The 25,219-nt window shown below is 38.9% G+C and overlaps 1 protein-coding gene across 2 annotated transcripts in view; it reads right to left on the minus strand.

The window, feature by feature from the left end:
• BAG2 (BAG cochaperone 2) overlaps positions 1-19,720 on the minus strand; it is a 35,538-nt gene extending 15,818 nt beyond the window's left edge. The window contains exons 1-2 of one of the 2 annotated variants that reach the window (XM_021000505.2): positions 19,624-19,720; positions 19,167-19,300 (exon numbers count right to left, since the gene is read on the minus strand). In XM_021000505.2, coding sequence (XP_020856164.1) covers positions 19,167-19,300; positions 19,624-19,629 — 140 coding nt within the window. In that variant the 5' untranslated portion in view covers positions 19,630-19,720. Of the gene's footprint in view, positions 1-19,166; positions 19,372-19,623 lie in introns of those variants that run through there. The other variant, XM_078155306.1, reaches the window with a different exon arrangement.
• Between the last annotated feature and the right edge of the window lie 5,499 nt (positions 19,721-25,219).

Genomic DNA, 25,219 nt, shown 5'->3' on the forward strand with positions numbered 1-25,219 from the left:
CAATTGACGTCTGTTGATTCAGTTTTTCCTACACTTAGTAACTGGTATGCTCTAGCTTGAATAGTTGTGAGTGGCTGAATGAATGAGTGAAAAAGCATTTATTGAATACTGTATGCAAAGGCACTGTGCTAAGTGCTGGGGATAAAAATAGAACATTGAGACAATCCCTGCTCTCAAAAGCTCACATTCAAATAAAGGGAGACAGTGCATGTAGCAAAATTTTCCAGCAGGGTGGATAGAAAGGCTCAGTGGTCCTTATTGAAGATGGGAAGATGTATTGTTCCGGAGGCAAGTAATCCAGTTTGGCTGGAAGATAAGGTATACAAACACACCTTTAGCATCCTTTTAATTAATATAACTATGCCCATTTTGCCAACGAACCATTTGATAATATCACGGATTTTAGTGATGGCAATCTTTGTTTTCTGGGACTCCGGAAAAGGTGACTGCAGAGGAGGTGGAGGCTGAATCACCTGAAGATCCAGTTACCCAATCACATCTCCACTGGGGCTGCTCCTCCTCTGGACAATGCTGGCAGAGGCAGGGCCAGTTGTCTGGAAGACAGTGCTACTCATGGGGGCTCTTGGTCTGTGCAGCAGATTACAATCCCATGCAAAATAGGGACAGAAACAGAATGGCCTTAATCAACAGATAAATAAGCACCGGCCCTGAAGTCAGGAGGACCTGAGTTCAAATCTGGCCTCAGACCAAACACTTGGCGTGTACTAGCTGTGTGACCTTGGGCAAGTCACTTAACCCCGATTGCCTCGCTAAAAAGAACAAAACAAACAAACAAAAAAATCAACAGGTAAATAATAACAATGATAATAATAGTTTATATAGCACTTCTTATGTGCTAGGCACTGTGCTAAATTCTGTACAATTATTATCTCATTTGCACATCACAACCATCATGGGAGGTAGGTGCTATTTTTATCCCCATTTTACACGTGACAAAATTGAGGCAGAGATTAAGTGTCTTGCTCAGGGTCACACAGCCAGTAACTGTCTGAGGTTGGATTTGAACATAAATCTTCCTGACTCCTGTCCCAGTGCTCTATCTACTGTGCCACCTATGTCAAATGTTAACATAGAGCTTTTTCAAAGAATTAAAAATGAAATCAAGAAAAAACAACAAATATCACATTTTAATATATATGATCAGAGGCCATCTGGTCCAACTGTTTCATTTTGCAGACAGTGAAACTAAGGCCCCAGATTAGACTTACCAAAGATCACAGGTAATAAGTGTCAGAGGTAGAATTCAGCCCACACTCCTTGACTTCAGAGACACTGTCCTCTTTTCCACTGTGCCAAGGTACAAATATTTATCTATCCGTCTATCTACCTATATCTCTCTATCTATCTATCTACTAAATTGTAATAGTTCATTAACTAAAATTGAAAAGAACCTTAGAAATCATCTCATCTAATAGCCCTCTTATTTTGCAGATAAAAAAACTGAGACATAAAAAGGTTAAAAGACTTGCCCCCAAGGTCACATAGCTAGTAAGTGGCAGAGCAAGGATTCAAAGTCAGGTCTTGTGACTTCAATGTCCTTTTCCCCACATCATATTCTTCTTTATTTCTTTCATAATTAAAGGATTTTTTATAATTATGTATTATTAATATTATATAATATATATTTATAACAGAATATTTTTATAATTAAAGGATTCTTTATAATTAAAGAATTATAATATGCTCAACATTTTTTAAATGTTCTCTATTTTTATTGGTTAAAACTCATATTGGCATACTTATGAAGTAAATTATACATATATACATGTCTTATTTGAGGAAACAAGTGGCAAGAATAAGGTCACAAAATGACTAGTCGACTTTTGGTATCCAATTCTTGTTTGTAACTCACCAGCTTACTTCCTTACTAGTATTTCATCTCTCATCTTCTGAAAAAGCCTACAGATTCAAAATCCTTTTGTTGATTTACATGTTTGATCTCAACAACATTAACTTCTCTGTTTACTGAATCTAGGAGTCATGATTCTAGAATCAGTTCTGCTACTAATAAGCAATGTAACTATGGGCAAAGTCACTTCGCTGCACTGTGTCTCAGTATCCTTATCCAGATAATGAAACCTGTCCAATCTATCTCAAAGCATTGCTCTGAGGATCAAGTGAGATAATGGACATGAAAATGCTTTGAAAAACATAAATGACATGTGCACACAAGGTATTATCAGACGACAGAAGAGATAGGTTTGCCTTTAAAGTTTTTTCTTAAAACTCCCACTTTAATCCTGTGCATATGAAACATACCTGTGTATATATTTACTGTTGTTCAGTTACGTCCAACTCTTTGTGACCCAGTGGACCATACTGTCCATGGGGTTTTCTTGGAAAAGATACTGGAATGGTTTGCCATTTCCTCCTCTAATGGACTAAGTCAAACAGAGGTTAAGTGACTTGCACAGGGCCACGTGGCTATTAAGTGTCTGAGGCTGGATTTAAACTCAGGTCTTTCTGACTCCAGACCCAGCTCTCTATCCACTAAGCCATCTAGCTATCCCTATAGCGTTTATATTGTGTCAAATATGATAAATAAGTATGCTGAATTTCTTTATCTGTAAGACCCTACTATAAAGTTCCCTATACCAATAAAAGGAAATCCTCTAATTTTGCTTTTATAGTTTTCTGGTCTGACTGAGCCAGCAAAGTATTAGCTGTGTCAGCTATGTCCAGCTACTCCAATAGGACTAGAGCCAAGGAAGAAGTTGTCACTCTCCACTTGCCTGATGCAGGCCGTTAATTGACAGTGTTCAAGAGGAACAAATGTACTTTTACTTAATCACTCTAGACCCCTGGATTGCCAATCACAGTGTAGAGCGTTGTGGCACGGCAACTGTTGTGGGAGTTTTGTCTTTTATGGATGGAGGTGAAATAAGCATGTTTGCAGACAACAGGGAAGCAGCCAATAGACAATGACAGATTGAAAATAATTAAGATGAAAGGGGCAATCTGTTGGAGATGTGATGGAATGGAGTCACTGTGCAATGTAGAAGTCTGACTTGGTAAGGAGGACTGCCTCTCCACATAAGACAGTGCCTATTGTGTGCACAGCACTATTCTAGGCACTAGGGGAGATATAAATTTTAGAAACTATATTATTCCTGACCTTGTGGAACACAGAGTCTAGTAAGGGGATAAGACAGATGTATATAGACAACCATTATGGATAATAATACATCATAAGTGTATTAGGTGTGCCAAAAAAAGTACCAAATGACATTCATGGAGGAAAGCTGTTACTGACAGTGGGGAACAAGGGAGGATTCATGGATGTGGCACATGACCTAGCAATAACCCATATATCCTCAATAATAATTAAAAGTAATTACTTTTATGTGTTTGTGTTTGTGAATTAGATATGTTTTATCCTTAAAACACCCAATTATGGGTTGCAAATTAACATATACATAGTAAATATGAAAGTAAGTATGGTGTAATGGATAGAAGGCTGGCCTTGAAGTTAAGAAGACTTGAGTTCTAGTACTGTTTCTGACATACTAGTTGTGTGTTCTTAGTGGCTCATCCAACTAAGTATAGAAGCTACAAATAGATGTATTGCCAATCTGCATCAGTAGATGGAGTTTCCACACTAGGAGTTCCAAATAAACCCACACTCAACTAAACAATATGCAATTACTCTAATGGCAAATAGTAGGCACATAATAAATGCTTGTTCCCTTACATCTTCTCTGCTCAAATGCACTAATGAAATCAGAGTCCCAGAACCTACTTACATACCTACATATCTACCAATCTGCTTTTCTTTCTTCCTTTCTCTTTCCCTTCTTTCCTTTCATTTTTTCTTTCTTCCTTTTGAGTGAGACAATGTAAACAGTGTGAGATCTCTCAGATGTACTGAGTGTAACAGTTTTGTAGACTGTTACAAACTCAAGTTTGGTTACGCTAGCCTGAATAGGCCCAAGTTTCAAGTTCCTAGAAAACACATGATCTGTACTGTTACATTAGTATTAGCTAATGGCTAATGCTAAATAAGGATAATATAGCTAGGATTGGTAGTATTATAATGAGATTCCTTGTTTCTGGGGTAAATTTTCACGTTTTAGATTGTAAGGCTGAAATTCCTGTCCAATGGGAATTTACAGCCAGTGATGAGTGGGTGTCTCTGCGATAGGACTATATAACCTTTGTTCTGACCTTTGTGCCTTGCCTCACTTCACTCGGACTGCCAGATGAAGCAGATGCCCGCTTCTCGCGAGAACGTAATAAATCTTTCACTTTATACCTAGAAAATCTCTGAGTGTTATTTTTGGGTAACTGTAGCACACACTTTCCATCTATATGTATCAAAAAGTTAAACCTTTACCTCTTATTTAGAACACTGCTTATAACTTAGCACTGGTTTCTTATAATCCTTCACTGTTCATGTACATATTATTTGTATATTGCCCCTCAAATCAGTAGTCCCAAACACCTGGTGATCCAGAAGATCACCTTTAAGTCAAAGCTAGCACTTTTCTGTGATGAGAAAAAGGGGGAAGAGGAATGGGAAGACAAGAGAGTGTATAATGACGGTCACTGGCCACTAAACAATATAAGCTATGTGTGCTCAGCCCCTCGCCCAGTGCCTTATACACTGGAGACAGTAAATGATGTTCATAATAATATGCCGTTCAAGTAGAAACAGAAACAATTTAAGAAAAGCACATATAATTTATAGTATTATCCACACAGAAAAACCCAAGATTGTACAGACAACTAGATATTGTTTCCCACTTAACACTCTGAATTTTTACTAGTTCATTTGAATCCTCATCTCCCCCAAGGAACTCTGGACAGATAGAAGTCTGTTAATGTCACATGTGAGGATTTGAATTTACAGACAAGTAATAATACAGCATGTACTAAAACTGGATGTTAAGTGTGGCAGCCTGAAATAGTGGATACAGACCAGGCCTCAACATCAGGAAAACCTAAGCTCAAGTCTTGCCTCTCAAGTATACTGGCCATGTAACCCCTGAACAAGTTGCTTAAGCTCTTTGTGTCCCCACATAACACTAATAAAATTACATGTTTCAGAACAGTTGTTGATCTGTATCCACAGAGGGCATTTCTTCACCAGCAGCTCCCTACACTGATGAAATTAAAGGTCTGAATGGAAAAAAAAAGTGAATTGTTAAAGTTTCTGACAATTTCAAGGAAGATAAATACTGAACGTACCCAGTCTGTTAGCTGATTTTATAAAGTCGTGGACATATATTTTATGTTTCAATCATAGTATTGAAAAGAAGGATGAAACATGTTCAGTTTTAACAATGGGAAACAAGCTAGAGTTCTGGAGCACATGTAAGAATTCCTTTAACTCTCTCAAGCAATCTTGCATTAGCTCTTAATGCTAAAAAGGTAAGTGGGCACAAAGGAGAAAACAGGCTTTGTGAAGTCACATAGGCCAACAATAAGCCTCCAGTTAATAAATAATGTAAGATTACTCAGATACACAGGTATGTCCTTTTTATACAGAACAGTTCATGAGTCTCTGACGACAATCGGTTTCACTACTTTAGGGTCATGTATCATTTTCCATTCCAACTTCTCCAAACCAAAAATGGCATTAGACAGACTTGATCATCCACTTGATTCACCAGACTTGGCTGGATGACTTTTGTTTCTTTCCAAAACTCAAATCCAGCCTCAAAGGATAAAGCCTGTCCAAAACAAAGTGGCCCTAACTCTGAAGGCAATTCCAAAAGAGGAACTCCAAACTTGTTTGCAGTGAGGGCAGCACTAGTGGAATGTGTGTGTGTGTGTGTGTGTGTGTGTGTGTGTGTGTGTGTGTTTCTAAGTGAACTCCTTTAAAGTGGCAACACATCAGATAGATGTTTATGTTCAGATGTATATGTGTGCTTATTTTTTAAGAAGTTCTAACAACACATACTGATATACTTGGTAGACGTGTTAGTTTTTCCAAGCTTTTTATCCTCCTTTAATACAGTACCTTGTTATGAGGATGAATGTCTGATTGAGGGAAGGGAGAGGAACATACTGGGAAATGAATGTGATGTAAAATTAAAATACTAACTTCAAAAACAAAATAAAATAAAAAAGTTATACAGCTTTATGGTCTACGCCAACAAACATATAATAGTTAAGAGTATTATAGCATAAATACATCTAAACAAAACATGTTAAAAGCAAAAACTAAGGGGCATTTTCCCTCAAAATCCATTGTATGTGCATATATACATACACATATATATGCTATGTGTGCATATATACATCTATGCATACATATGTGTGTGTGTGTGTATCATTCAACTACAATGGCTTGTAGATTTAGAGTTAGACAGGGTCTTGCAGGCCGTCTAGCCCAGTCTCTTCATTTTACAGATGAGAAAACTGAGTCTCTGAGAGGTTAGGTGATTTGCCCCAAATCACAAAGATGATAATTGGCAGCTCCTTTAATTCCAAATTCAGTGGTCTTTCCACTACACCAATGTCCTCCGATACTTATGAAATATGACCTATTTCTCTCAGAATCCTGCTGAATAGAAAAAGTTAACTAAACATGCAAAGGGATAGGGGTCAGAGGAAATGAAATGAACCTTACATATCTCCTAATTCAACTCCTTCAATTTTTAGATGAAGAAACTGAGCCTCAGAGAGAAGAAACTGAAGCCAAGACAAGCAAGTTGTTCAAGGTGACCTTGGCAGAGCCGGGACCAGCAGACAGGTTTCAAGATTCTAGGTAGCATAAGCCTTCATTATACCAAGGAACTTAAAGTAGCCACGTAGAAGGAGAGGCCAGAGACCAAATCCTATCATTGGTTTATGCTTTTTGTTGACCTGATGTGGGTTAATTCTGCTACTAATATCTTCCCTTCATTATTTTTAATATTCTGCCCTTCTGAACAGCTCACTAAAATAACTGAGGTTTTATTTTGTTTAATTAAAAGTACTGAGATGTAAAATTAATTTCTGTAGGCTCACTCAAAGTATCTTCTGGACAACTCTTTTTCTTCTTTTCTTTTTTTTTTTTTGGTGAGGCAATTGGGGTTAAGTGACTTGCCCAGGGTCACACAGCTAGTAAGTGTTAAGTGTCTGAGGCTGCATTTGAACTCAGGTCCTCCTGACTCCAAGGCCAGAGATGTATTCACTGCGCCACCTAAGCTGCCCCTGGACAACTCTTAAACCCCCATTCTTCAAGTATTTACTCTTACCTAATGCAGGAAAGTGGATAGGAAGAAGGGTATGGAGGACAGAGAAAGTGATAAAGGGAAGGGGAAGTCAGAGAGAAAAAGGGGAGACATACCTCAGCAGAAAGGGGAACTTGAGAGGCAGAATAATAGCAGGCCACCAACTGGAGCAACAGAGAAAGAGGAATTACCCAAAAAGTTACTACTTTCAATTTCAGTGCCAGAGCTGCTACATATAACCCTAGAGGGAAGACGCTACTGTAATTTCTCAAACTTTTGTTTTTGGCCTGAAGATCCATGGTTGTTAAACATGGTCTCAGGAACAGAAAATGACATGGGTGACATGTTGCATAAATTGTCAGATAAGATCATGTTATCTATTGTTTCTGCTTAACTACTGATTTTGGGGTTTGGCTTTGGTTTTTTGTTTTCTTACAGAAGAAGAGAGTTCAAGGGTGGGGATAGGTGGAAAGCACATCCAAAAATCATGGTGATACAAAAACAGAAGGTATCAAAACATTAAAAAACAAGCAAAAACAATTAAAAAAAAACTCCAGAGGTTCACTGGCCAAAGTTTCTTCTAGAAGCACAACCCCTGGGGTGAGGGGCATTGGCAGTGGCCCTGCTACTAGTGATGATGAAACTCCTGCCACTGTTCTGGGCACTTCCAGTCAGTCCCAGGCAGCTCCTTCCTTGCCTCCAGCCCAGACTATGTGCTCTACAGCAGCAGCTTTGACTAAAATAGGAATTGGAGCCAGAAGGAGAGTGGCCAGTTCCAGGCACACCTGCCATGACATATGCTTCATCCTTCCCTCCCCCCAAAGGCTGCAAAGAGTGGAACTTGGCAGGTGGAGCCACGTGAAGACAGAAAAGTAGATGGCATGTGCTTGCCTACCATTTAAAAGTTTCCTCTTCAAAGCAAACCCACAGAGACATATGGAATGCGTGTGAGAAACACTGCTCCAGACACAGCCATTTTATCCAAAGTGTTTCAGATCAAACCTTTCCCATCACTCTTTCTTACTATATTCTATGGAGCTCAAACTATGTAAACAATTCAAGAATCTGCTGTGAAAGAATATATTATAGGGGCAGCTAAGTGGCACAGTGAATAGAGCTCTGGCCTTGGAGTCAGGAGGATCTGAGTTCAAATCCAGCCTCAGACACTTAACACTTACTAGCTGGGCAAGTCACTTAACCCCGATCCCCTCACCAAAAAGAAAAAAAAAAAGAAAGAAAGAAAATATATTATGCTAGGAAAAAACCAATACAGTGAACAACCACTGACCTAGTAATCCAAGTGGCTCACTTAGGCAGGAAGACCTAAGTTTAAATACTGCCTCAGCTACTACTGTTACTAGCTACTAGCTATGTTAACATACTAAATACATTAATATAGCTACTAGCTTTGTTTCTCTAAGGTAAATCACATCCTCTTGGCCTCAGTTTTATCATCTGTAAAATGGAGATACCACCTACCTCACAAGGTAATTGTGAAAATCAAAATGCATAATATATGTAGAGTGATTTGCAAACTTTAAAGCTGTATATGTATATACATACATATTCGTATGTATTACACACATAATTTTTTTATATTTATGCCTAGCTAAGTGGTACAGTGGATAGGGCACCAGCTGTGGAGTGGGGAAGACCTGAGCTCAAACCTGGAGTCAAACACTTACCAGCTGTGTGACCCTAGGCAAGTCATATAATTTCTGTTTGCCTCAGTTTCCATGTCTGTAAAATGGGGATGATAATAATAGCAGCTATCTCCTAGGGTCATTGTAATGTTCAAATAAGATAGCAACTGTAAAGCCCTTAGCACAGTTCCTGGCACATAATAAGTGCTACATAAATGTTAGCTATTATATTCCCATATATATGGCGGCTATTATTATTATTACGTCAAATGAAATGATTCAACAGCAATGGACAATTAATTGTTCAAAAGCTGATTTAAAATGCATTACCATCTCAATGAAGATGTTAGCACAGGGCCTGGAACACTGCTGCAAGTGGTTATTAAATGCTTGTTAAATTGAAGAAAATATGAGGAGTGTGAACTGGGCCATAGTAACAGTGGGGATTTGAATGCACTACCCCATTTGGGAATGCTTAGGCCTTACTAGAAATCCTCTCTGATCCCCATTACTCACATTTTTAGATTTTCCATAGCCATTCCTGCAATTCCATTAGTGCAAAATTTCTGCAAAATTCCTGACCATGGTTATAAAATTATAATGCATCTTATGTTTAACTTTAAGAAAAGTTTCTGCTCAAATAAAAACATGGAGCCTGGCTGGCGTTAAAGTTGAAATTCATAGCTAGAAGATGCTACTCTTGAAAATTGGAACAGAAAAGAACAAACTTTACTAAGAAAACATTTAGAGTCAGTCTAAAGAGAAAGGTTGTCATCACAATGAAAGCCTATTAATAAAAAACAAACCAAAATATTTATTATATAACTTTTCATCATGCCACAATCACAATTTAGAACATTATAAACTTTAAGCAGTGCTTATGACAATATAAACTACAATTCATAAAATACTTAACATAATATTGTTTTCATAAGGAAGAATTTTTTATATTAAAGAATATAAAAAACAGATGGTAGAACAGATTGATTGTAGAACACTTGAGAACATCTTACACTTATGAGTATAAACTATAATACTATGGTATTCCTAAATTTACTGCAGAGTCTGTATGAGACCTAAAACCATAGACACAGAGCTGGAAAAGGCCTTGGAGGCTATGAAGTCCAAATCCCTCATTTTATGGATGAATCCCAAAGAGGTTAAGTGGCTTGTACAGGGTTACACTGGTACTAAGTGGTTGAATCAGAATTCAAACTAAGATCCTCTGATTCCAAATCTAGCACATACCTTTGCCACTACACCTATATTGCCACCTTCTTTACTTTATTCAATGGGTCTATAATTTCACTGACCTCCTCCATATCAAACATTTGCCAAGTCCTGTTGTTTTCACAACTAAAGTACACATGACATACTTTGAAGTTCAATCTGGAATATTAACATTTTCTTCAATGCTTTCTTAAGTCTAGACAATCAACAAAATGATAAATCAAGCCCTAATTTGTAGCTTTCCCATTGCTGATGTGTAATTGGTCACACTGAGAATTTGACAATTGGCTTCTACCTCAAATATGCCCTCTACTCTTCTCTTACTGCCGCCAGCCTGCTCTAGGCCTTCCAAACCTCATGTCTGCATTGCTGCAATAGTCTGCTGGTTGGTCTCCCTGCCCCAAGTCTCTCCTTACTCCAGTCTATCCTTCACTCAGCTGTCAAATTAATCTTCCTAAAGCACAAGTCTGATCACGTCACTTCCCTATTCAGTCACCTCCCTCTTACTTCCAGGATCAAATCTAAAATACTCTGTTTGGCTGTTATAGCCCTTCATAACCTAGATCCTTCTTCCCTTTCCAGTCTTCTCATACCTTACTGTCCTTCACATATCCCATGAGTGACACTGGTTGGTCTCCTTGTTGTTCCTCCTTTATCACATTTTATCTCCCAAGTCTGGGCTCTTTCACTGATTGTCACAACATGCCTGGAATACTCTGCTTCCTTATCTCCCTCTTCCTGGCTTCCTTCAGGTCTCACCTTCTTGCAAGAAGCCTTCCTCCTAACCTTATTGCCTTCCCTTTGAACTCACCTCTAAATTGTTCTGTATATATCTAATTTGTATATAATTGTTTGCATATTGTCTCCCCTATTAGACTATGAGCTCATTGAAAAATGAGACTGTATTTTGTCTTTATGCGCATACCCAGCACTTAGCACAAAGAAGTGCATGACACAGAAAAGGTTAAGAACCCCTGAGCTAGAGGAACATGTCCAGCATATTGGCTGGATTCTACATGGGCAAGAATCACAGGAAGAGATGGCATATAGGTTGCCATCTGTAACAAAGGAGGGAAAATCCACCCAATATCTGTCATGGACCCGTTTGGCAGTCTGGTAAAAGCCTATGGGTCCTATTCTCAGAATAGTTTTTAAATGCAGAGTATTACAAAATAAAATATGAAGTATTACAAAGGAAGCCAATTATATTAAAATAAATATGTAATTTCCCCCATTTTTCCCATGGACCCCCTGAAATCTATCCACAGCTACTACAGTATATGCCAAGCACTGAGCTAGACAATGGGGAAATTTCCTGTCCTCAAGGAGCATATAGTTTACTGAGGGATAGAATATATACATAGATGTATATGTATATATAATATATATAATTTAAAACACTACTTTGGTAGAGGTGTGTGTAGATAGATAGATAAGACAGAGACGGTAAAAAAAAAGACCACCACCCCCTTGGCTTTGCCAGAGCTAATCCTGTTCACAGTTCTTTTTTTTTTTAATGGAATCATATGCTTTCAAATTCACTCATTCACATTTTTATGGTGCTTCAAAGTTTACCATGTACTTTCATTACAATGAAGTTATGAAGTATGGAGCACAAGTATTATTATTCCCATTTTACAGATAAGCAAAGCTCAGAGAAATGAAATGAATTGCTTATGATCTGAGCTAGGATTGGGTCCCAATTTCCTGATTCTAGAGCAAGTGCTCTTTTATACTACTCTGTTTCTAGTTCAATCTAGCTTGGTTATTTATTACAAATTGAATTAAATTTACTTTTTAAAGTCACTTCAATTTAGTGTTTATAGGGTCAAAACATCCAACTGTTTTTATATCTTACTTACTCCATAGAGTTGAAGCCCTTCTGACTTCATTCTCCAGTGAGTTTACAGAAAGAAAACTAAAATTTGCAATATTTCTGAATTAATGGAAAATTCCTTGAAACAATTGATTAGGCATAGTGATAACCAGCAGTCTTTCTCAACTCAAGGACTAAATCAAGCATGATTTGTAAGCTAATCTTTTATATTTTAATAATCATACCATGGCTTACATTCATCAAACATTTGAGTACAATGAATGATTAGTACTAATGACTCTCCTCTTAAAAAAGAACAAGATTTTTAGAATTGCAAAAAATGTTGGCTCCTATTCTCCTAATTAGAAAATAATGTAATCAAATAGCATACAGCTAACTCCACTTTGAGTAGGCCTTATCCCTCTGGAAAGAATTAAAATGGCTTACTTTTGGAAGATATACAAATTTTCAGGCTGTAGATGAGAATTTATGTATTTATGTACATATATATGTAATATAGCATGTTCTAGAAGAATTAATAGACACTTTAAAATAAGCAAATTCTTCTTTCACTGGCAAGTTCAAGAGACAGTATTCTTTAGTATGTTAGAAAGAGTTCTAGACCTGGATTAGAACTTAGCTCTGATACTCTTTTTTTGGGACAGGATCTGTCTCTTCATTGATGGAAGGAAGTTCCTTTACCAATGCAGATGAACACTTGCTCTGCAAGTAGTAGTCGTCTGTTGAGGGACTGACATGCCCAGGGTCACAGTCAATATTAATCAATCAACAAGGATTTATCGATCACCCATCAGGTGATAAATACTAGGGACACAAAGACAGAAGTAAAACAATCTCTAACCTGAGACATATTCATAGACAAATATGTCCATAAGTCATATATGTTTATGTAGTAATGTCTATTTATATATGTATATATGTGTATGTGTGTATAAAATGTGTGCATATATCCATAGTCACAGAGGCACACACATATATGTTACGTACTGGTCTTCCTGACTCAAGTCTCTCCCCACACAGGTGGCAAAGCAATTTTCCTAAATTGCAGATCTGACCAAGTTTTCCCCTGCTCAGTAAACTCCAGTGGCTGTCTATTACCTCTAGGATAAAATATAAACTCCTCTGTTTGGCATTTAAAGCCTTTCCCAACCTGACTCACTCCAGCTTTCCATTCTCCTTATACATTAATGCCCTTCATGAACACTGCTGTCCTCCACACCCACCATGCACTCCACCTTTGCTTCCACTTCTTAGAATTCCTAACTTACTTCAAGGCTCAGTTCAAGCACCACCTTCTACATGAAGTCATTCCTGGATTACCCTCCCCTTCTCTGCTGCTCATGCCATCCCTCCAAAATGATCAGGTCTCTACCAAAAGAATATTTTATAAAGCTAGAAAAAAATAATGAAATTCATCTGGAAGAATACAAGGTCCAAATTATCAAGGGAATTAATAAAAAGAAATGCAAGGGAAGGTGGTCTAGCCATACTAGATCTGAAACTGTATTATAAAACAGCAATCATGAAAACTACTTGGTACTAGCTAAGAAATAAAATGGTGGATCAATGGAAAAGGTTAGGTACACAAGACACAGCAATCAATGACTACAGTAATCTACTGTTTGATAAACCCAAAGACTCCAGCTTCTGGGATAAGAACTCACTATCTGACAAAAACTGCTGGGAAAACTGAAAAATAGTATGGCAGAAACTAGGTACCGACCAATATCATACACAATTTAGACATAAAGGGTGATACTATAAATTAGGAGAGCAAGTAATACTTTACCTGTGTCAGATCTATGGAGAACAGAAGAATTTATGACCAAAGATGTGATTGAGAACATTATGAAATGCAAAATGGATAATTTTGATTACATAAATGTAAATTAAAACAACTCTGAGGTACCACCTCATACCTATCAGATTGGCTAACATAATAAAACAGGAAAATGATAAATGTTGGAGAAGATGTGGGAAAACTGGAACACCAATGCACTGTTGGTGGAGTTGTGAACTGATCTAACCACTATGGACAGCAATTTAGATATGCCCAAAGGGCTACAAAACTGTTCATTCCCTTTCAGCCAGCAATACCACTACGAGGTCTGTATCCCAAAGAGAACATAAAAAAGGGAAAAGGACGTACATTTACAAAAATATTTATAGCAGCTCTTTCTATGGTGGCCAAGAATTGGAAATTGAGGGGATGCTCATCAGCTGGGGAATGGCTGAACAAGCTGTGGTATAGTAACGTAATGCAATACTATTGTTCCATAAGAAATGATGAGGAGGCAGCTAGGTGGCACAGTGGATAGAGCACCGACGCTGGATTCAGGAGGACCTGAGTTCACATCCGGCCTCAGACACATAACATTTACTAGCTGTGTGACCCTGGGCATGTCACTTACCTCCATTGCCTAGCCAAAAAAAATAAAAGAAATGATGAGCAGGAGAATTACAGAAAAACCTTGAAAGACTTACATGAACTGATGATGAATGAAGTGAGCAGAACCAGAACACTGTATACAGTAACAGCAACACTGTACAATGACCAACTTTGATAGACTTAGCTCTTCTCAGCAACACAATGATCTAAGACAATTCCAAAAGACCATGATGGAAAATGCTATCCACATCCAGAGAAAGAACCATGGAGTCTGAATGCAGATTGAAGCACACTATTTTCTCTTTTTTTGGTTTTTTTTCTTGTGATTTTTCCCTTTTGCTCTGATTCTTCTTTCACAACATGACTAATGTGGAAATGTCTAATATGTATGTATATCCTATATCAGATTGCATACAGTCTTGGGGAGGGGGGAGGCAAAAAACTTAGAACTCAAAATCTTATAAAAGTGAATGTTCAAAACTAAAAATAAATTAATTAAAAAACAAAAACAAAATAATGGTTCTCTATTTTGTACATAGGTATATGGAGGACAACCTGTACAAAGACACAGGGATGTGAAATGTAGTGCTGTATATAAAGGCTAGTTTGGCTAGACTGAAGTGTTCATGAAGAAGGGTAATACATATATAAGATGATTGGAGAGGTAAGGTGGGGCCAGCTTGTGAAGGGCTTTACATGCCAAACAGATGAATTTATACTTAGTGCAATTTTAAACTACTAAAGCTTTAACTGCATTAAATCACTTTGCCACCAGGGTGGAGAATGGTTAGAGTGAGGAGGGACTTGAAGTGAGGGACCAATGAGGAGGCTATTATAATAGTCTGGGAGACAAATGATGAGGGCCTGAACTAGGATGGTATCTATACGAGTAGAGAGAGAAGGAGAACATGGTCTAGACTCTAGAGTCAAGTTGACTGAGGCCTCCTGCCTCTCTCTGTTGCCTACATAACCATGAGTAAATCACTTTATTTCTATGGACCTTAGTTTTGTCTTTTGTGAAATGGAGGTAATAACACTCGTACTACCTAGTTCACAGAGTTGTTGGGAGGGAAATTCTTTAAACTTTAAAGCACAGTGAGTTATTGTAATGCATGTGGTGATGATATTCTGATTATACCCATTACATTATTAGCCATGAAATATGTCTCCTAAAAATTCCTTAACTATAATATACATGAGACATAGGAAGAGACTTCTGAAATCATCCAATCCATGCAAGTATCCAAGGGAAAATCAATTTTTGAAATTCTGTCATACAGTCTCAACTATTAGTATTTTGAATAGCTGTTAGTGATGAAACCAGTTGCTGATTAAGATAATTTTTACAAAAACAGTTCAAATATGAGGTTGTGAATATTTAATTAGGGCTTGTACCCTATAATAAAGAGCAAACCCTTTAATCTAGTCTATAAAACTTCCAAAGGCTGCAACAGCATACAGGTTTGTACAGGATAGGATTACATATAAGACCTCATGAATAGATACTATAAGTAGGTCTTCATTATGTAGGGAGGCTCCACCACGTTTTAAGAGTTAATTAAAACAATACTATTTATTTTTAAAAGTCTAAGTTTGGAGAGAATGACTCAGCATGTAGAAACAGGGACATAGAAAAGATGGGTTTTCAGTAATGCTATTAAAAATGCTCTTAGCAACTTTTTTTAAACATCTTTTGTTTCTCAATCTAGAATAATGGGCTTTTAAAACTGCTGAAAGGATATCTCCAACTTTTTGCCAAAGGGGGAATGTCAGAGTTATTTGATACATAAAGATACATATAATCAGAGCAATAAGTATTAGTTTTGGACTGAGGCAAACTGAACTTGGTTGTGTGTAGGTGGGCAGGGGGCAGGGTGTTTAGAGACCCTAGGGACACTGCAAGATCACTGATAGAGAAGCTGCCTGAACGGCATGGGAGCATGGTGAGGCCAGGACTGGAAGCAGCACACCTGGAATGCCCACTGGGAAGCACAGCCATCTGGTAACTTCCTACTTGAACTAATTAATTATTCTTGTTAATTAAGTGCTAAAGTTTATGCCACGAAGGACTGCAAGCATTAGGCACCCTCTAAATTTTAATGCCAAGAAGTGGTGGTCTCAGTCTAGTTACAGCTCTGCATATAATTCTGTTGGTAGAAAACAAGGAGACCAAGTTGGAGGAATTCTGGTTTTTTAATCTTCTTCTTTAGTCAATTATCAGAATCATCTTTGCCTGTTTTGTAGAACCCCCAGTAGAAAGCTGTTAACTAATTCTATATTTATTTTGCCAATTCTCTAATCATTTCATTTTCAGTTCCTCATGTGTTTCATCCTAAGCAAAGATGGAAGAAAAGTAAAGATCTAGAAATAGCAGTTTCTGTATTCTCATTTTTTGCTATTGCCATTAAAATTGTGAATAGAAAATTGCTTCTTCTCCCTTTCTGCTCATTGCTGCTTAGGTTAACAATGACACAAGCCTCAGTTTCTAGGAGAATACATTCATTAATCCTATACATCTTTATATAAATGAAAGATTTAGCCCTTGCTACATCCTAGGCAGCTAGATGGCACAATGGATAGTAATGGACTTTGGAGTCAGGAAGAGAATAAGCATTTATATAGCCGCTATTGCATGACAGGCACTGTGCTAAGCACCCTGGCAAGGTAGGTGCTGTTATTAGCCCAGTTTGACAGTTAAAGCATCTGAAGTGACTTGTCCAGGCCCACAAAAGTGAGTAGGGTGAGGACAGATTTTAATCCAAGTCTTCCTGACTCTAGGCCCAGCATTTCTATCCACTGTGCCACTTAGCTGTAAGAAGGAAGACTTGGTTTCAAATCCTGCCTCAGATACTACTTACGTGACCTTGGGCAAGTCAGCCTCACTCAGCCTCAGATTCCTCATTTGTAAAAGGGATAATCAGAGGACCTACTTTATAAGATAATTGTAAGAATAAAATTGAGATAACCTATGCAAAGTGCTTTGCAAACCTTGAAAACTCCTATGCAAATGTTAGTTATTGTTGCTTTGAAAATAGTTTACCTATTTAGTACTTTGAGATCTGCACAGCACTTTATATATACTTTATCTTGTTTAATCAATAACAAAGTAAACAGATTAAAGGAATTTTAGTTTAACTATAACTGCTTATGATTAAAGTTTATGCCACAAAAGCTTAAAAAAATCACAAAGGACATCATAATAAATATACACTATTCCTCTTACTGAAAACATTTTTGTTATTGGTTCACAGTTTAAATTTTTTATACAAATCTATTCCTAAGGATTTGAGACTACAGTCATTAGAAAAGTAAACACACACACACACACACACACACACACACACACACACACAGACATACAAATACCAAATCCCTGTGAATAAACTTTCTACAATATCAAGCCAGAATGGCAGATTATGAATAAAAGGCCCAAATAGTACAATGTGGTATGAGAAAAGTAGCATTAATCTATTATTCTACAAAGCTTTCCAGCTGTCATTCTTCTCTCCACCCATTGTTACTAGTCCCAGTTGAAGCTACTACACGTTTTTTTTTGGGGGGGATAACCTATTTTGAGTGAATAAACTTTTAGCAGTTAAGAAGATAACTAATGAACATAACCAATCTATAGGGTGTTACAAAAGTTTTAGTGCAGATTAAAAGATTAAAACCACACTAAAACTTTTGGGACACCCTGTATCAGTGACTCAGTAAATTCCACTAAAGAAGAAACAGCAGCAGCCAAGTTAATATAAAATACATTAAAAAAGCACTTCAGAAAAAGATGCTGAAGCCTATAATCAGTCAGATGATGTCACAGCAGATTTTGCCATCTGTTTTTTTCTAAATACCACATTCAGATGTCCAAAAGGATCATGGGAATGGGACTGTGAAAGTGGCCAAACCACCCAAAAGAATGCTTAGACAATGAAGTTACTCAGGTTTTATCTGGCATAAACATTGACCAAGAAAGATGGCAGTGGCATACAGGATACAGAGTTGGCCTTGGAATCCGGAAAATCTTCGTTTAAGTACATATACAAAAGTCATTTAACTTCTGTGTCCCTCTCTAACTTTCTGATATTTTGTTATGGATGAGTTGTATATCTGCATTGGGAAGGTATTTCCACACCCACTGGTGAAAACATAGATTTCTGTTCCTAACCAATCTCTGATTTCATGAATGTGGCGAAATAGTCCTAGTGAGTTGCCTAAGGCACTGAGGTTGGAGATTTTTGTCAGTCAACAAGCATTTACTTATTAAACACTATGTACCAGGCACTGTGCTAAGCACCGAGGATGCACAGAATGACAAAAAGATAAAAAACAAAAACCAAAACCCACACATATGGTTCCTGCCCTCAAGGAACACACATTCTAATGTAGAAGGCAACGTGCACAAAGATTGTACTTTAAAAATATGCCCCTGGTGGAATACGTATAAGAAACAGGACTTGAACCCAAGTCTTCCTGCCTTCAAAGTCGGTTCTCTATTCATTACGCCACACTCATTATAGATATGGACCTCCAAAGGGATGCACCAACCAATCAAAGGGCAAAAAAGTGTCAGAGATGCTCCACTTCTGCGTTCCCTTCCCACGCCCACCCCCATTTCTCTTTTCCCAAAAGTCTGCCTCTCCCCCTCTACATGTGCAAGTGTCCTAGGAGCGCGTGCCTCGCCCCTCGCCCCCCGTCCACGGCCCCTGCCCCTGCCCTAGCTCGCAGTTCCTGACACAGGCCACGAGGGTGACCTGGCTCCCAGCTCCGGCCCTGGGAGGGCTCCAGGGTTCGGGGGCGGCCAGCGGGGAGGGCGTGCACGGGACAGGACCTGTCGGGACGCGGGGCCGGCTTCGCCTCCCCCCCACCCCACCCCCCGTCCCGCTCACCTGAGCTCCAGCTGGTCCAGGCTTTCGAGCAGGCGGCTGGAGCGGTCAGCCATGGAGGAGGAGCGGCTGAACCGTCCCTCGTGGGCTTTCGCGTTGATCTTCGCCTGGGCCATGGGGCAGCTCGGCAGCGGTGGCTGCAGGGACAGCGGCGGGAGGAACGAGGAGGAAGGGATTACGCGGCCGGCTGCGGCGGTGCCACCTCCCTCTTCTCCTCCCTCCTCTCCTCCCTCCCCTCCTCCCCCCTCCCACCCCCTACCCCCCCCGGGCAGCCGCGCGCTAGTGGCAGCTCCGGACACCTCCTCCTTCTGACGCCTACAATGAGAGGCCGCGGCCGGGCGGGCAGGACCCGCTGACAGCATGGCCAAAGAAGGACACAGGCGCCCGCCCGCCTGCCGCGCCGCCCCCCACCCTCTCCTCCTCCCGGAGAGGGTAGCCTCCTACCCCCACCAGCATTCACCTCCATACCCCCAGCCCTGGCAGCAGAGGTGACTGACTACTGAGCTTCCTTCCCAGCTGGCCCGGCGGGGTTCTGAGCAGGGGAGGAGGGAGGAGCGTGCCTTGTCCCTGGGAAGGGCACGGGTGGGAGGCCCGGGGGCCAACCAGCCCTCTTTAAGCCAAGGAGGTGAGAAGGACGTGACAGCTGCCAAAGTGGGATTGTCTCATTCCAGTGGGGATGGCAGTTGGGTGAATTCAGGGGGCGGGGGGATTCGGGGGGGGCAGCTGCCTTCTCCTTGGAGCCACCCGTAGAAGTAAGGAAAAGTCCATGGAAATCACTTTCAGTGCTGTCTGGGGTTAAAGGGGACAATTAATAGGACTGTTTGAAAGACCAAGGACTTAAATAAGCCACTCAAAGCTAGGTCATGAATTTAAGCATCTCGTAGAGTTCCCCATGCTTCATGAGTCTTCATGAAACTAACTCCCCAAAGGCTATCTAAGCCCGATCGGACCTTTGAAGAGTTAAATATTGTTTAGGATCTTTAAATGATCCTAAATCAGTAACAAGGAAAAGATCCTTTCATCTTAGATTATTAGGTTAAGGGGTGAGGCGATGGGAGGAACAGAAAAAGGCTAAAGAGCATTTCCAAAACAGAGTACTACACTGTATATTTTCATTAGTTGCTCCCCCCCCCACTCCCACTCCCCCCGCAATACTTGGAACCTCCACCTTCTCACCAGTGCTTCCTGGCTTTTTTTAAAACTCAGCTCAAGGTGGTGTAGTGGATGGAGCACTGGCTCCGGAGTCAGAAAGACCCGAGTTCAAATGTGGCCTCAGATCCATAATACTTAACTAGCTGTGTGACTCTGGGCAAGTCACTTTAACCCCAACTACCTCACCCAAAAAAACCTCTGCAAAAGGCCTTTTTCAGTCTCCACTATCCATCCGGATCGAAAAAAATTGTTTGCGTGCTGTCACCCCCCCCCGCTAGAATGTGAGCTCCTTGCGAACAAAAGTCGTGTTTGTGTCTTTCTTTGTATCCCCGGCGCTTTAGCACAGTGACTAGAACAAGTTCCTGTTCAGTCATGTCTGACTCTTCATGACCCCATTTGGGTTTTTTTTGGCAAAGATACTTGAGTGGTTTGCTGTTTCCTTCTCCAGCTCATTTTAAGGATGAGGAACTGAGGCAAAAAGGGTTAAGTGACTTGTACAGGGTCGCACTGCTAGTAAGAGTGACTGAGACCATATTTGAATTCAGAAACAGGACTCTTCCTGACTTCCAGGTGTGACACTCTCTCCACTTCACCACCTAACCGTCCTGACTAGAACATTGTAAGCCCTTAATAAATGCTGCAGACTTGATTGCAGCTATCACTGGAAATTATTCTGTTCTCTAATTCCCAGAGGTGAGCAAGGGTGCCAAAATATCAGGAATGACTGACTGGAGCACTGAGAAGAGTGGGGGTGAAAAGAGGGAGGAAATATGAAAAACTCCTAAGGTTACCTTATTCATTGGTTTGGTAAACCTGAATACTGAGAATCTGCTTCAGTTCCATTCATTCTCATTGATATAATTTTAATTACTAATTCTTTCTAATAAGAAAAGTAATATGAATGAGTGCAATAGCTGGCACAATTTAATGGAGATGCCTTGTGACTTGTCTTGAACGTATTATGTTATATCAACAAAATTATATTTTGCCATAGAATTCCTCTGCCTAAAGAAACAAAAGCTTCACATATTGTCTCTTCACTTTTTTCCCCATTATTTATTATGAACTTAACCTTAAATATCAACAGAATCAATTAAAATATAATTGTATGACTATGCTAAAAAAAATGCCTTTCAAACATACCAGTTTTTCCCTGTGGCCCATCTGGTTTTGCTAATCCAAGTATGCCTTTTGGAGGCAGCTGGTGGTACTGGCCTGTAGTCAGAACAGATCTGAATGGAAATCCAGCTTCAGATAATTACTAACTTTATGACCCTGGGCAAGTCATTTAATCAATCACTCTTTGCCTCAGTTTTCTCAACTATAAAATGGGGATAATAATAGTACCTGCCTTGGAGCATTATTGTGAAGATCAAATGAGATATTTGTAAAAGTGCTTAGCACAATGCTTGAGACACTGCAGGCACCATATAAATGCCTCTTCCTTTTCTTTCTTATTCCCCCTTATTCCAATCCCTTCCTATACCTCTTTATACATTTTTGTTATATATAACCCAAATGTATGTACTGTTCTTAACTTCCATGTTATTTCATCTTTCCATATTTGTATACTTCAAGCTTCTCATTTTAATTGCATCATGGTTTTTATATTACATTAACATACCCATTTGTTAAATCATTTCCCCTTTGTTTGACATAGGTTTTTGCCAGTTTTCACAATTATAAATAATGCTGCAATAAATAAATACCTTTGAACTAATAGCTCACTTTTCTTTTTGTTATGTTAAAAATTATTTCTCTTGGTAATCTGTGTATTTGAGACTCAGACCACCCCCCCACAACCAGGCTTCCACCCAAAGTTCTTCAGAAGGACATCTCTGATAATAAGATTGCATTGAATCCTCTTACCTTGGTCAAACTTTAACCCAGGCCTGAATTGATTTTATCCTACTCAGGTTTGGGTGGAGGCAGACTTCCAAGACTGGGGGTGATGTTTCCTTTGATGGCCAGACGATATTGGCCCCTGTGGACTGAGTGATCTAAGGAACGCACCCACCTCCTAATATGTTGACCAATCATGGTTGATTGGAACCCCCTTGGGAACACCTGCTCTTTGAAGGGTATATAACATTGTACCCCAAAATACCAAACCAAGCCAGTTCTGAACTGGCCCCCTTGGGGGGGGCAGTTTTGAACTGAACTCTCATGCAATGCATGTCAAGCCACCTTGAGAAACTAAACCGTGGACACATGTACTTCAATTTTGTTTGTCTCTTTCTTAGAGCAGACTGTTTCAAATTGGGGTTGTGGGGTTCATGGGGTTCAGGGTTCACAGATAATATTCTATTTTCCCAATATAGAGAATATTAAATAAGAATATACTTTTTTTTATAGCTCCCATAGTGTAGTGCTAGATTACTCTTCAAGAAATTGAAGTATCAACTACTTGGAATTCCATCAGTAATGTATGAATATATTTTTTTACACAATTAACCAGTATTGTATTGTTACTTTGTCAGTTTGAGAGTGGGGTGGTACCTCAAAATTGTTTGAGTGCATTTTTCTATCAGTGAGGCTAAGCATTAAGTGATTATTTACCATTTGTATTTCCTCTTAAAATTGTCTGTTCCCATAATGTGATTGATTATTCACTGGATATTGGATGTTGGCCTTTAATAGTTTTGTCCATGCCATAAAATTTAGGTATTGTTTTGATCTGTTATGTTGACCATGAATATTTTCCCCAATCTATTATTTTTATTTTATTCCTGTATTTTAATATACACTTTATTGATGCCTTTCGTCATTACATCAGCCATTTCTCATACTCCTTCCATGTTGAACCTTCCCTCATGTAAAAGAAAGATAATCAAAAGCTTCTCATAGAGACCCCTTTCTGGCATTGTATATTCTATTCTTTTCTAGTGGTCCCCTGTTTCTCTACAGTGAGGATGTATACGTCATTATATCTTCTCTGGGCCTTCAATGGCTTTTCTGTTGCTCAAAGTTCAATTTCCCTTTATTTATTGATTTGCATTTTTGTAGGTTCTTCATATTTTGTTCTGTTTTAGTTCCTACAAGTTTTCCCACTTTTCTCTGAATTCCTCATAGTCATCATTTCTTACTATACAATAATTTTCCATTGTACTCATATGACTTAGGGTTGTTGTTGTTACTTTAGCTACTTGCCAATCAATGAACACCCATTTTGTTTCTAGTTCTTTGCTACCACAAAGAATTTTGCTGTGGATATTGTTACATATTGAAACTTCATTTCTGCCTTTGGATTCTATGAGGGTATACTCCCAAAAGTGTGATTGCTAGGTCAAAGAGTATGGAAGGTTTAGTCACTTTGCTTTTTTTAAAAAACTCTTTATTGATTACTTTTCTTTCTATTATCACCTTCATTTCCTAATATCCCTCCTTTTTTTTCCACCCAGAGAGCCATCCCTTTTAATAAAGAATAAAAAAAGTTCAACATAACTAACCAATAGGTCACTTTAGTCCAACTGTATGTGATATTCCACATCCTTAACCTCCAATTTTTGCAAAGAAGGATGTGTGTGTGTGCGCATTTTCATCTCTCTTATTTTGGACCATTTGATCATTATAATTGCATAACATTCTATTTTAATTTTTTGTTGTGTTCTATATACTTATTGTAGTAATGTGTAGTTAGCAGGTATCTATTCTAGCCCAACTAGGAGTGTCCTGGTAAATATTTAACAACTGGCTACCTGAAGAAAAAATGTATGGAGGACACATTTTAAAGTTTAATCTGCATTATTAACAATTTCTCCATCACTTTCATAAGTCTTGACAATTAACAAAACAATCAAGTTTTGATTTGAAGAATTTGCACATTTCTGAGGTGTAAATGCTCACACTAAAAATTTAACAATTGGCTTTCATGAGCCAGTTGGCTCCAGCACATGGCTGAATCCAACTCATACACACTCCACTATAACATACTTAACAAGTGATCATCCAGCTTCTGAATGAAGACCTCTAAGGAGGGGAACTGTCCACATCTTGAGGCAAAGCAGGTAAACTCTGCTGTTAGGAATATTTTTTTTCTGACATTAAGGGAAAATTTGTCTCTTTGAAATTTCTTACCCATTGCTCCTGTTTTGGCTACCAGAGGCTAAACAGAACAAATCCAGTACCTCTTCCACATGACAGCTCTTCAAATACTTGAAAAAAGCCATTGTGTCCATCTCGCCTCCTCCCCAATCCTCACATTGATGTGTAAGCATACAGTGCTCGAAGGGTTAAGAGAATATTAACATCGCTTTTCCAGTACTTTGTGAAATCCTAGCTTACTCTGTAACCTGAAAGGCTCCTAAAGTCCTTTCCTCCTTATGCTGAAAGTGTACCAAAAGAATTGCTTTTGTGTCCCTTATCCTATATTCCCCCTGTCCTTTAGTTTTTAACCTGTGCCCTCATGCCTTGTCCTTAAATTCTTAAACCACAAAGAATTCCCTTTGTCTCCTTCATCCTATGTCGTAAAATCCTTCCTTGACCTGTCTCTAATCTTTAACCCCCATAAAAACTTCTAAAACTATCTTGTAAGCAACCATCTTCCTCATTCTATCCTTATAAAACTGTCCCCATCCCTCTTTATGTTGCTAGTCCTCTTTCCAGGGCTAGCCTGATGCTTTTGCATTAGTAAAGCTCCCAGTGGTTACAGAGAAGGTCCAAGTGAATTCTGTCACACCTGAACCAGCTCTCTCAACTCTAAACTTCCACAATATCTTTGACTTAAAACTCTTTACCATACTGGTGCCTGCTTCAAGACACTCTTTAGCTTAACACAGTCTTTCTTAAATGATGGTGCAGAGCTAAACTCAATATGCCAGACATCTGATGAGGGCATAATGCTACGGGGCTATCATCTCCCTATTCCTTTAAATGATGTTCAGCTTAGTGTAGTTCAACAACAC

The sequence above is a fragment of the Phascolarctos cinereus genome, unplaced genomic scaffold (genome assembly GCF_003287225.1).
Source record: "Phascolarctos cinereus isolate Bilbo 61053 unplaced genomic scaffold, phaCin_HiC Scaffold_5;HRSCAF=322, whole genome shotgun sequence".
NCBI lineage: Eukaryota > Metazoa > Chordata > Mammalia > Diprotodontia > Phascolarctidae > Phascolarctos > Phascolarctos cinereus.